Source organism: Mirounga angustirostris, unplaced genomic scaffold (genome assembly GCF_029215605.1).
Source record: "Mirounga angustirostris isolate CCGP_5_RB_7025 unplaced genomic scaffold, mMirAng1.0.hap1 SCAF_15, whole genome shotgun sequence".
Classification (NCBI taxonomy): Eukaryota; Metazoa; Chordata; class Mammalia; order Carnivora; family Phocidae; genus Mirounga; species Mirounga angustirostris.
This window is the reverse complement of record NW_026991723.1, coordinates 28,297,949-28,310,829: the sequence shown is the minus strand read 5'-3', so window position 1 is coordinate 28,310,829 and position 12,881 is coordinate 28,297,949. Positions and strand designations below refer to the sequence as shown.

At 48.5% G+C, this 12,881-nt stretch overlaps 1 protein-coding gene and 1 long non-coding RNA gene across 12 annotated transcripts in view; one reads left to right on the top strand and one right to left on the bottom strand.

The window, feature by feature from the left end:
* The window catches only part of DAPK1 (death associated protein kinase 1), a 180,180-nt gene that overhangs the window by 81,423 nt on the left and 85,876 nt on the right, over positions 1 to 12,881 (bottom strand). For 10 of the 11 annotated variants that reach the window (XR_010407790.1, XM_064579640.1, XM_064579635.1 and 7 more), the window contains exon 3: positions 2,324 to 2,545. Coding sequence is in view for 10 of the 11 variants with exons in the window: in XM_064579640.1 (XP_064435710.1) it covers positions 2,324 to 2,545 (222 nt within the window). In the remaining variant the exon portion in view is untranslated. Of the gene's footprint in view, positions 1 to 2,323; positions 2,546 to 3,074; positions 3,158 to 12,881 lie in introns of those variants that run through there. The other variant, XM_064579642.1, reaches the window with a different exon arrangement.
* LOC135362728 (uncharacterized) lies at positions 2,536 to 3,561 on the top strand. Its single transcript, XR_010407791.1, has 2 exons — positions 2,536 to 2,673; positions 3,152 to 3,561. It is a non-coding gene; the product is annotated as an uncharacterized LOC135362728 (long non-coding RNA).

The window sequence follows — 12,881 nt, the reverse complement described above, 5'->3', positions numbered from 1 at the left end:
TGTTTATAGCAGCTTTATTCATGATCACCAAATACTAGAAACAACCCAAATGTCCTTCAAGGGGTAAGTGGACAAACACGCATCCATGTAGCAGAATCCCACTCAGCAATAAAAAGGAGCGAAACACACGTGTATGAATCTCGAAAGTAATATGCTGAGTGAAAGAAGCCAGTCTCAAAAAAAGCTGAATATTGTATCATTCTATTTATAGGACATTTTTGAGAAGACAGAAGAACTTAGCGGTTGCAAGGAGGTAGGGGGTGGAAGGTGTGTGTGACTATAAAGGAATGAGACAAGGGAGCTGGGGGGCAGGGGATGGGACTATTCTGAATCCTGATTTAAACGTGTGTTAACGTCCTAAGACTTGCACACCCCTCCTCCAGCATCAGATTAACTATATGATATTTTAAAAAATTGTAAAAATCAAGTGGTTAAAAAAAAATAGTTGTGTGTCACCCAACTGATGCACAGGATAAATGGACCTAAGGGGAAATGTCTATGGTACGGGGTCAGGCATCAGCAGCTGAGTCCAGGACATGCCCAGGCCAGGGGGAGCCAGAAGGGCCGGCAGGCACAGCATCACCCTACAGCTCGGGTATAAAGAGGATAAGCAACATTCCTGAGTCACTGGGCACAACCTAATAATTCTCTGAAAAGGCAAAACAGCTGTGATCTGTAACATTTCTTCCCCAGGAATTTTGTATTCGTAGCCTCTTAAAACAGCCTTAAGACAGGAAATGCAGGCTTATGGACAGTAAAGGATTGGCCTGGATTTTGATCTCGGTTCTGTCTGGTTCACGAGTCGCCACATAAAGCAAGGATTACACTGTGACATGTCTCTTTCCTTGGCTGTACCCCAGCAAGCCCCTTAATCCCCTGTGCTCTTAAAGCCCAGCTCTTCCTGAAAGCAGGGGTTCTCAATGGGGAGAAGGGGGTGTTCTGCCCCCAGAGGACACGTGGCCTTGTCTGGAGACAGTTTTAGTTGTCACAGCCCGTGGGAAGGGTGCCACCCGCATCTATGGGTAGAAGCCAGAGATGCTGCTAAATATCACACAAGGCACAGGATGGTCCCTGAACAAAGAATTATCCATCCCCCAATGTCTGTAGGGCAGAGGCTGAGAACCTTCTGGTTTAAAGGGAGGAAGGAAAGATGTCCACGAATCAGACACTGTGCTAGGTATCGTCCAATTCTCAAGTCACTTATTTCCTCAAGACCCTGTGGGGGTAGCTATCATAACCCCAATTTATAATTAAGCAAGTTGCTGCTCAGACCCATAAAAAAAGTACCCACATCCCAGTGACAGACAAGAAGCTGTGGGCACCCTCAGGCCCCTGTGAGGGCAAAGCCCAGAGTGCCTGCAGTGTGGGGCCCCTGGGGCTAGGCTGGGCCCTCCATAAAGCCCCCTTCACTTCCTTCCATCCCATCTGGTCTCAAAAATCACCTCCTAACCCTAAGAGATCTGCAAACACGGGGAGCTGTTTGGCTGGCAGAAGAGCAGATCTGAATTCCGGAGGCCCCAGGAAACCAGAAAGGCCTATCAATGCTTAAGAACCACCCAGGACTGGTGTGTCACCCTGGCTTCTTCTGCTCCACCCGTGGTTCCTGCCCTCAAGGCCCTGATGCCTCCCCTCCATCCCCACAGCCCAGAGGCATCCCCAGCCAGGTGCTCCTGTGGAGCTTCCTCTCCTCCCCGCCAGCCGGCTTCTTTGAGAGGGGTGGGACGCTCAGACAGGGGCCTGGGGACAGAGAGACACATCACAGAACAACACACTACAGTCCGTTGCCCATAACCACATCCGACAGGCAGGGCCTGCCCAAGAAAATAAGTGAATGGCTTTAAAAACAAGTCCTATAATCACCTCTGAGTGATGCTCGTTCAATTTTACCCTCTCATGTAATTAGAGTTGACAGTTCCAACAGCTGAGAATGGAGGTGGGGGTGCTAAGATGGAGGGAGGAGGAAGAAAAGTAGAAAAACCGAGGGAAGTAGAGGAACAGCGAGAGGAGAAAAAGAACATAAGCTTAAAGTTGATCAGACAGCTCAGGAATCAGATGACGTCATGACAATGGAAGAGGAACCCCCAAGATTTGGGGACCCTCTTGCAAATCAGGTGGCACTACATTCGTGGAAGCCGCTCTTCAGCATCATTCTAGAGAACCTCAGACGGGTCTCGGGGCAGGCAGCACGCGGTTGTTCTCGGATTTGGCAAAGCAGAGTTCATTCCTGTCCCGCCGCAGGGCAGCCGTGGGCGGACCTCAACGGTCCTGACCCCCTGACCCTGTGCCTCCCCGGCCCCGCCACAGCCACGCAGACCGCACTCACAGTTCTAAGATCAGGATGACATCTGTCTTGTTCTCATAAACCTCATGTAGGGTGATGACGTTGGGGTGCTGGATCTCCTTCAGTATGCTGACCTCCCGCTCGATGTCCTCGCGGCTCACGCCCCGCCGGCTGGATTTCGTCCTCCTTTTCTTGATAAACTTGGCGGCATACTGTAGACCAGTGCTTTTCTCCCGGCATTTCTTCACGACTGCAAACTGCCCACTGCAGACAAAGGATAAGAGGTTACAGGTCATTTACACATTTCTTTATTGCTCCCTACAAAACCCAGGATTTGAGCACGGATGTGGCAAGGATGTGGCATGGTACGAGCAAGGAGGGGCCACGGAATGGTGAGTAGGAAAGTCTGTGGTGTGGGAAATAAACAAATCAAGCAGGGTTATTTCTTAAGTACGTTTCCATTTCATTAAACCTGTTTCTTTAAGAATAATGTTGCAAGCAATACAGATAATCTTGTCTTGAAGAATATTTTATTGAATGGGGAATGATGCCTCCATTTCTGTGCTTCCTTCCTCCCTCCCATTTCAGACTCTGGGATAGCAGGAAGGAGCTCCCCAACCTGACCTCCTTCTGACAAGCCTTTCTCCTGTATGTCCAGGGAAAACAAGGGATCAAGATGAGCGAACTGAGAAAAATACATAGAGCCCTGCCTTCAGTGACCTATTTCTAGCACCAATATTTATCAATTTAAACATCCAGAATAAAAAAAAAAAGCTATGTATTTTGTTCACACCTCAGGGATTGATTAGCCATATACACTTGATATTTGTTGGTGGCTTCTCCAGCATCACCTCCCTCTCTCCTTTCTAGGGATCCTGCACTTCTGAGGAAGCTGACTCCACACCCCACCTACAGATATGTATCTTGTGACCTAGGCTAAGCCAATCAGTGTACTGTATCTTCCTGGCTCCAGTGACAGGCACATGACCTAAGTAAGACCTTTTGGAGAATGCAGAGACAAAGACCTTTTCTGAGACTCTTCTCTCTTCTGGATGTGAACACTTAACTACATGACCCCAGTCACTGCTTCCAGCCATCGTGGGACCAGGGGGAGGTCCACTCTTGGTTTAAAGCCAACCATTGCAGAGGCAGAGCCAGTAGAAGAAAAGGAACCAGGTTTGTGGTAACACTGTGAAATGGCTGGATCAACCCTAGCCTGAAAGCCATCTGCCTTTGGATTTTTCAGCAACAGAAGCCAATAAATTCCCTTTACTGCTAAAGCCAGTTTGATTTGGGCTTTCAATTTCTTGCAGAGGAAAGCATCCTATACATCCTATGCCACGGCATGGAACCAGAGCCTCCTACCTATACATAAAAGAATAACAGAACTTAACACTAAATGATAAAATGAATACATAAGCAGGGAAAGTCTTGAGAGGTCAGTAAGCTACCCTGAAAGTAAGTGAAACACAATACAAAGGACCCTTCCTGTATTAATGCTGGCACCTCGCTTCTTCCCCAGAGCCCAAAGTAGGGTGGATCCACCCATCACAGGATCTGTATATTTCTTGGCAGATGCTGGAGAACTGCTATATAGAGAATTATCACAGTTATTTTTAACTAGCTTTATTCTCACATGAAGACAAAAGGGGGAGAGAAAATCAAATGAACAGTAACATTTCCATGTTAAAGAATGGATACTTGAATACGTTACTCATTTACGTCAGCAGCAGAGGTCAGTGAAGAAAAACACAGAGTAAAGGATTATTTCTCTGGCACTGCCAAATTTTTGCACGACAGGTTATTAAGACTCTCTTTCCCCCCGCAGCGGAATAGAGAGGCTGAAGATAAATCACACCAGAACGATAACACCAATTGCCTGTAAACTCACAACCTTAAAGAGCCATGGGATCTGTTACGACTGTATTACAACATCTTCCGTTTTTTTCTGCAGAGCAAAGAACTGGGCTTTTTCTCTCTTGGAGGGTGGAAGTGGGCAGCAGAGATGGGGCTTATGGGGAAGGAAAACAGCCTGACTCTAGAACAAAGTCGGCTACTACTTTGCAGAGTCTGATGAAGTGGTACTTACATTCCCCCTTCTCACAAAGAGGGTATCACGTCCCAGCTGAGAGCTCCCAAGGGGTCCCAGGATGTCGGGTGGGGCAGTGCCCTGGTCCAACCCAGGACCTCCGACCCACACACAACCCATGCTTCCAGGGGCTGGGCCCATGAATGCCTGTCAGGCCAGCACTGTAACTTTTCTCAGGGGCTGTAAAGATTCAAGGCAGACTCAATGGCTTGAATCACGTTGCTTTAAACAACAAAACCAAAAAGCTAGGAGAGACTCAAAGAACGTAAATGCAAGCCTAAACTCAAAGACTATCCCAAACTGTTTTCCCTACCAAATGTTCCATGCTGACCTTTCCCCTTTTAATTATGGGAAGGTGAAAGCATCAAGGCCCACCCACCCCAGTGGCTGGGCCACCGGGAGGCCCTGCACCCCCTGTGCGTCAAGGCCAGGAGTTTGTGCACAGGCCCAAGCTGACTGCACTGCCCACATTTGCAGTGAAACATCTGGAACCCACTCCTTCACCGGTCAGTCGACCTCACTCACACTTCCGGGTCCCCATGAGGGGAAAGCAGGTAGGAATAAGGGCCTGCAGGTGGGATAGAACCTCCTGCCCAGGAGAAGATGTGTTTCTAATCCCATGGCTGTGGCTAAGGTCCCGACTAACGCTGGCTGCAGATGGTCGAGAAGGTGTAGACTAATTTCAAGGACCACTTTTCTACACCCATCTCAATGCTATCTTTAAAGACACCTTTCCTATTTATCTCTGACTATCCAACATCTGCCCCACCTCCTTGCTCCGACCAGTGCTCTTTCCTGCACCTGAATCCACCGAGCACCTCGGATGTTTTCTGCCTATTTCTTGCCCATTTCCACTCTTCCCAAGACTGCAGCTCCACGAGGACAGAGGCCTGTCAGGCAGATCTCTCATCCCCCGAGGCATGGGATGCAGGGCTCCTCCAGGAGCTCATGCATGACGCCTATGCACGGCTCTTGACTTCTGGATCCTAAAAACCAGAGGTGTTAACCAAAGACACTTCACTGTAATTCCGTAGCTCTGTGTGGGGCTGAGGGCACAGGCTGCCTGTTTGAGCTGGTGCCCCGCCCCACCTACTAGCTACGTAACTGGGGGCTTACATCCTCCTTGACCACTCTCTGCCTCAGTTTCCTCATCTGCCAAGTGGGTAGAATAATAGTGCTTACCTGGGAGGGTTCTTGGGGTGGAAAGGACAGATTAAATGAGCTAATAATACCGGGAAAGTGACTGGAACAGCGCCCAGCAGTATTATGTCCTCAACGACTATTCGCTATTACTCATCTTCGGCAATGGGAGCCACAGTCACGAGCTTACAGTCTGTGCGTCAAAGCTCAAAGTGCTGCAGTAGGCCTCCAAGTATCAACCTCTCAAAACTGCCAGCGGAAAAGAGCTCTAAGAAGAAAAAACTGCAACAGGGCTGTGCTGTGTTTAAGTGTGTAAAACTCAAGCCAACCCTGGCATCTGGCTTCAACCTTCAAACACGACATCCCTGCCCCCGCAGCCCCCCATCCCCCGCCACAGGCTGGGCTGGTGGTGAATTGCTGCTCCCATCCTTTCCTTCCTGAGCAGCGGCCCTTGGCCCCCCGGCTCCCTCACACCCACGTCGGGGGCTAGGTCCTCTTTCGCGATCCCCCTCCCCCAATAATAACAACTGAAAAAAGAAACAACAAATTGTTTAGGCTGTTGGGGGCAAGAGCTTCTAAATCATGGGATCCCAGAGAAACAATCTGATACTGCGGCCAGGGTGAGCTCATACAGGGCAGGGAGGAAAGTAAATGCCCACCGAGAAGCAGGGCCACCACCGCCACAAATGGGGAGCGGGGTGGGGGCTGCCTGAGCTCCAGCCTCCGTCCTGTTACAAACACCAGAGGCTCCCCAGTGACAGACACCCCCACGGACAGCTGCAGCGATGGTCCGCGGATGGGGGAATGCAGCTTCGTCCCTGGAAAACAGAAAATGCACTGTATACCGGCACATTTAAAGGGACAAAACAGAATACAGGTGACCCGCACTTTTTGCAGGATCCGTATCTGCAAAGTCACCTACCCCCTAAACTGTACTTGTAACTTCATAATCAACATTGGCAGTGCTGTCACAGTCATTTGAGGATCCGAGTCACCCACGGTGCACGTGCCCAGCTGTCACAGGTCAAGGCGACGCCTTCTACGTCAGCTTCCAGAGAGTAAACAAATGTCCTTTAAGAGTCCGTTTAGTGACAGGCTTTTTTCATTTTTGCTTTTTGTTGGAGATTTCACTATTTAAAATAGCCCCCAAAGGGTGAAGTCCAGCGCTCATAAGTACAGAGGCTGTGATGGACTTGTGGAGAAAACATGTAATGGATAGATAAGCTTTGTTTGGGCAGGGCTATCAGAGCTGTTGGCCATGAGTCCAATGTTAAGGAATCAACGATGTGTATTACATAAGACCCTTTAACAGAAACATACATGAAACAAGGTTATGCACTGATCTGATGATGGAAATGTTATGAACAGAGGCTCATAGAAACTTAACCCTGTATTTCCTCTAGAACTAACGGTCCAGTATTTGCTAATTCAGTGTTTGCAGTGAAATCATAGAATATAACTACACCACAAATAATGAGAATCGACTGTATGTTATTTTTTAAAAATGTACTCATGTTTTCTGTCACCTAATAACTGACAGAACAGTTTGTTGGATTAGGTACAGCCAGCCAAGTTCACTTTGACACAGAAACTTTCAAGTAAATGTAATAAACATGTATTAACCACTAATGGCCAGATCTATAACAAAGCCAATGAGACACATCCCACTTTAAGGAGTTTTATACTAACAAAATTTTTTTTGATTCAAAAATAATCATAAATGTTATCAAAAAAAGAAAACTTTGGATAAAAGGAGCAAAACTTCATAAAGAACAACCTGCCGCCTAATGTCTTTGTCTAACTCATTGATCTAATCAGATCACCTTGTAGTCACTCAATGAACTGTAACCAGAATTCTACGCAAGGAGTTTTACACATATGACCTTATTCATTATCACAACCCTATGAGATTCACATCAGCATCAACTCTTCCATCAATGAAAAAACCAAGCCTTAGAGAGATTTTTTTCTAGTTACCTCAAATCTTTCCTGTAAGTTCCACACTTGAGAAGTGAATCCCAAGTGCATTTGCCTCCAATGCTCCAGTCACTGAACCCCGTTGCTGTCCCAGGCCTATGTCCGTTTTGTTTGAAATACAAGCCACACCCCTGTGAAGTTACAGATGGGTTTACAAATCATTTCAGGAAAAAGCTTTGTGAGGGGGACGCACAGAGAGGAGGGCTGTGGTTGAATGCAGTTGGGCAGTGCTGCCTTCTCCTGCCCACTGAAAACTCAGGAAGTGTTTTAACTAATTAAAACCATTGTGTCACCATGCTCTGAAGTTCACTGCAATAAAGAGTAAGTCATGTTTGTGTGTGTGCTTCCGAAGCACTATACTAACAATTAGAAAGAGCCACAAAAGATTCTCAAGGTCAGCGCACAAGGATGGCATGCACACATTTGTGAAGCATGTGGGCTTTTATAGGTCCTTTGTACTTCTTAATGCATTACAAGTAAAGCTGTTGAATGAACTCTGTTTAATCCAGTCGGATTTTATTTTCAAATTCATTTATTTGTGGGACTTTTGTTCACTTGGGGAAAGACGGGATGAATGTACAGTGTCAGAGGTGTTGCATTCAGAAGGGAGGAAGAGCAACCTGACTGAACGTGACGATGTGTTGTACCTTTGTGCTGGCCTTAACCTAGGGGCTAAAATTTTCATTGCTGACCTTGATCTAGACACCACATTGGAACAAGCTCCCACCCGGGAAGGTGGGTGCCAATTCAGAAAAAGGGGGCTAAAACAGTATACCATTTTTTTTCGTTGATTTTAAATGCCTCTTCCCAGCATATGTAAGTTAAAAATTGTTTATGGTAACTATTTATTGTTATGAGTTCCCTATATGAATGCTGGAAACAGATCTGGCTTCAATCAAATGATAAGCTCCATCTCTCCCCTCCTCCCAAGACTTTGCAATAAGGTTTCTAATTAAAGCAAAATAATTTCTACTTTTGAATTCATGTATCAACCTTCGGCACAATTTGAGTGCTGGTTATGGGCCATTTATTTTTCTTGAAGATCTGCACTGAAAGAGTATCAGTGGTTTGAATCCTGCCTGAACACTGGAATTACAAGTCTTAAATAAGAGATGAGGTGACAGAAATGATTTTTCAAGGATGAGTTCACATTGACGGCAGAGGAAAAGACCCCTAAGGGTTTACAGACTAATGGGAGAGACAAGCACATAACACCATAGTATGGGATGGGCCATAAAAAGGACACGGCCACTGTGAAGTACCCCAGGGGAGAACATGAGGTCAGGCTGTCCTGAAGGTTGAACACCAGCTGGGAGGTGAAGAAAGTGTGTGGAGGAACGGTGTCCAGGAAGAGAGAGCGAAAGCCGAGCTGGAGAGGCATGGAAGAGCTGCTTTGTATTTCTGAGAGAAGAGGGAGTGGTGGAGAAGGGTGAGGGCAGCCCCACAAACAGGGCCCTGCACAGTATGGAGCAATGACAACCCCAACTTGGCCAATAATGTGGGAACGCAGTGACCTCCCTGAGCCTCAGTTTCCCCATCTGTATGAGAGTGATGCCAACATGAAATAGGCCATGCATGTGTGCTGGGTTCTCTAAGCACATGGAGCTCACGTAAGGGATGAAAATTAACAAGCTGTCTCAGCTTGGTACCTCTCAAAGAAGCACAGGGGACAGTGTGTTTCAGTGGCTGAAAAGCAGCACCAAATTTCTGCAACAACTGTGAAAGCTCCGTATTAAGTCTCTACACTTTTTCCCCCCATTAGGACTCAACCATTTTGGATGAAACCTATTTTGATTTGTCCCCTTTGGTCCCCAAAAGACCTTATGGCTTTACTTAGATGCTGAAGTTTTAGTCTGCGGCTAAGCGAGGGGAAGCAAACCGTCCTTTGCAAAGATGGCCTCAGTCACTTGTCTTCCAGCTCACATGCTCTCCCGCAGCGTGACCTCGTCTCTCCCATCATGAGGTGGACGCTCATCCTGGTCTCCTGGAATCTGAGACTTGTTTGACCAACAGAATGTGGCAAAAGTGATTTGGGGACTTCTGCCTGGTTCTTGGGGCACATGTTCTTGGGCGTTCCCTCTTGGAACCCCGCCAACAGCCTGGGAGAAGCCCGAGCTATGTGGAGGTGTCCCCATCCACAGCTCCCTCTGAGCGGACAGCAGCTTTAACAGGTCAGCCGGGCGAGTGGACATTAACATCTGGCCCATCAAGTCTTCAGATGGCTCCAGCCCCAGCTGACAGTGTCGTGCCACCTCGTGAAAGACCCCAAGCAGGAACACTCGGGCAACCCACGGAAGCATGAGAGAGGATGGTAAACTGCTGCTTTGTGCTTCCCCACTTGGGGGTGGTTTGTTACGCAGCAATGGACAGGTAGAACAGCCACGAAAATATCTGGGATGGTGGGTTTGACCCAAGACCTGGGAAACTGTGTAGGGGAAGGATTCAATACGGAGGGTGAGAGGCCAGCAGGTGACCAGGGGCACAAGCTGGCATGATGGGATGGGAGGGAATGGGAAGGAGCAAGAATGCCCAGGCCATCTTGAACGTAGCCTCTCCCCCCGCTGCCCCTGGGCTGCGTTCACACATGGGGCTCATGTTTCAGGTTCTTTGCTCCTCATCTTGGCAGCAGTTCCCTATCTTTCAAAGAAAGCTCTGCAGCAGTTAGGAGGGATCTCTGTGTCAGAACCAAAACTGACAACAAACCCCAAAGGCTCGCACTGAAATGCCTTCACAGATCCCTGGCTGAGCTGTGCTCGCCACTCGTCTCCAGTTTACCTTCTCTAGTCTCTGTGGGGAAGCCGGTCCCCACCCTGAAACACAACACCCACCGCCCCAACAGGACTCCGTGAACACGCTGCTACCTAATCCTCACTCTGACTATTCCTCACGCCCAGGGCATTCCCACGGCACCAGCGATGCCAAGGAGGAAGCACTTCAGTCCACCCAGTGGAAGCCTCCCCTCCCATCCTCAGCCACCAGCGCACAGAATTCAGCAGACGATGAAGGCTAACCCTTCCGGGGACTGGGAACTTGAGCACCAAGTTCAATTCCCTTGGAAGACTTCCGTGGTGCAGCCCACACTCCGAACTGCCTCTCTCTGCCCTTTGAGAGGCTACACACGACAGGAGGGCAAAACACCTTTTACAAAAACACCAAAGCCAGTGATGATGATGGTGACTAAAAACACACAACCCCTCAAAAATGATTTTATTTTTTTTTATTTTTTTTTAAAGATTTATTTATTTTTATTATTTATTTGAAAGAGAGAGAATGAGAGAGAGAGCACATGAGAGGGGAGAGGGTCAGAGGGAGAAGCAGACTCCCCGCTGAGCAGGGAGCCTGATGCGGGGCTCGATCCCGGGACTCCAGGATCATGACCTGAGCCGAAGGCAGTTGCTTAACCAACTGAGCCACCCAGGCGCCCCTCAAAAATGATTTTAAACTGCTACCAAGCTCAGTCAAAATGGCACATGATTGGTGGCTCAGTCGGTTAAGCATCCCACTCTTGATTTCAACTCAGGTCATGATCTCAGGGTCATAAGATCAAGCCCTGCGTCGGGCTCTGTGCTGGGTGTGGAGCCTACTGAGGATTCTCTCTCTCTTCTGCCCCTACCCCCTAAAATAAAAATAAATAATAAAAAAATGGCACCTGATCTGAAGAAGGGTTCCCCCACCGATAAGAAAGCAGCACAGGTTGCCAGGGTATGGACAACGAGAGGCAGGGTTTACCAAGGGCATAAACACCAGCCTATCACCCTGGGAACCAGAACAACACATTCGAGTCAGGAGTGAGATGCGGAACTGGAAGTGCTGCCCAAGGGCGGCTGGGAGACACTGGAGCAGCACGCTGTGGGGAGGAACTGAGCAGAGAGTGGACCCCTTGGGGAGAGCAGCCTCCTGGAGGACAGGACCACACAGAGAAGTCCACGCCCAGGAGAAGAGAGCAAAAGCCAGGACCCAAGGCAAGGGCGGGCAAGGATCTGGCTTCTCACACAAGTATGGTGTTGCCAGTGGGTCAAAGAAACCAAATACACAGAGCATCAGGCAGCTCAAACAGCCTCATTATAATTAAGGAATTAGCAAACCCCAGCAGGTGAGGACTCAGAAATAAGGATGATTAGAGAGGTAGCAGTACATTTGCTCACCCCACTTGTCCCTGGGCTAGCTCTTTGGACGGGGACGGTCTGAGATGCATCTGGAAGTGCATTTCCCAAATAAACAGATGCTACTTGGAGAAAGGGTGTCATGGGTCAAGCAAGTTTAGGGAAAGTCACACAGGTCTCTGTACGCAAGACTCGGCAGACTCTGCCCTCTCCAAGAGAAGGGACAGCATTCAGCGTTTCAGAGGGTTTGGGTTGTTGGCCACAAAACCCTTTTTTGATTTTTTTTTTTTTGCTTGTTTTTTTTTGTCATGGAGCATTTTGAAATTTTGAAATCCAAGTTTTTTAAGGAAAGTCCGCTTTAGTCTTCTCTCCCAGTTAAATTCTTCTTCAGAGCTGGGGCTGGACTCTGTATGCCCAGTTTCCCTTTAATTTCCAACCCAGAACTGCATTTGGAGGTTACTGCCTAAGGCACACACCCTCAGGGTGTGGTGGGGTGGAGCTGAGTACAAAGCTGGCACTGGGAGGGTTGAGAACCTTCGGGACTCTGGCCCATTAGAAGGGTGGGGACCGACTGAGTCAAGCCAGGGAGAGGAAGCCACCTGCTGTTTTAGGAGTGAGTACTCCTCTGCCTCTTTCTGGCTATGGGTCTGGCTGCTTAGAGGAGATGGGGACATGCACGATGGTCTTAGTCCTGACACAAGCCCAGTACCACTTGAGACTAAGTTTTCTTTTCTTTCAGATGGTCAGCTGGGTCGGGTATTGTGGATAGGCACTGAGAGCCGGCAGGGTAGTGTGGAGAGAGGAGACCCCAAGGCAGAGTGCAGTACTATTTGCTGGTCGGTTCATAGGAGAACTCTTGAGCCCTACTGACACCTGGGACCACGAGAGCCACCACTGAAAGCATGTGGCAATGATGGGAAGGAGCCCGGACCCTCAAACCCCTTAGAGCGAGTCCTCAGCAGCCTCCCGGGCACTTGGCTTATGCAAGCCTAGAAGCAACACTGCCATCTCGTTCTGGGGGGGCGGGGGGGGCAGTTCCTTTGGTTACTGTCACTTGTGGCCATATCTAATCTTGCCTGATTCAGACATGGTGATGACTTCAGGAATTTACAACCCACAGGGCTTAACAAGACATTTCCATGTAACAGATCTGCAAGTGCTATATATGATGGATGGAGGTGTGCAGAGTGGTCCCGTGCTAGCTGAGGGCTGGCAAAACCACCCCACTCAGCACCACCTGGGCTACCGAAATCAGGGCTGGGCACAGAACGTGTGCTTGGTGTCTGTTTTT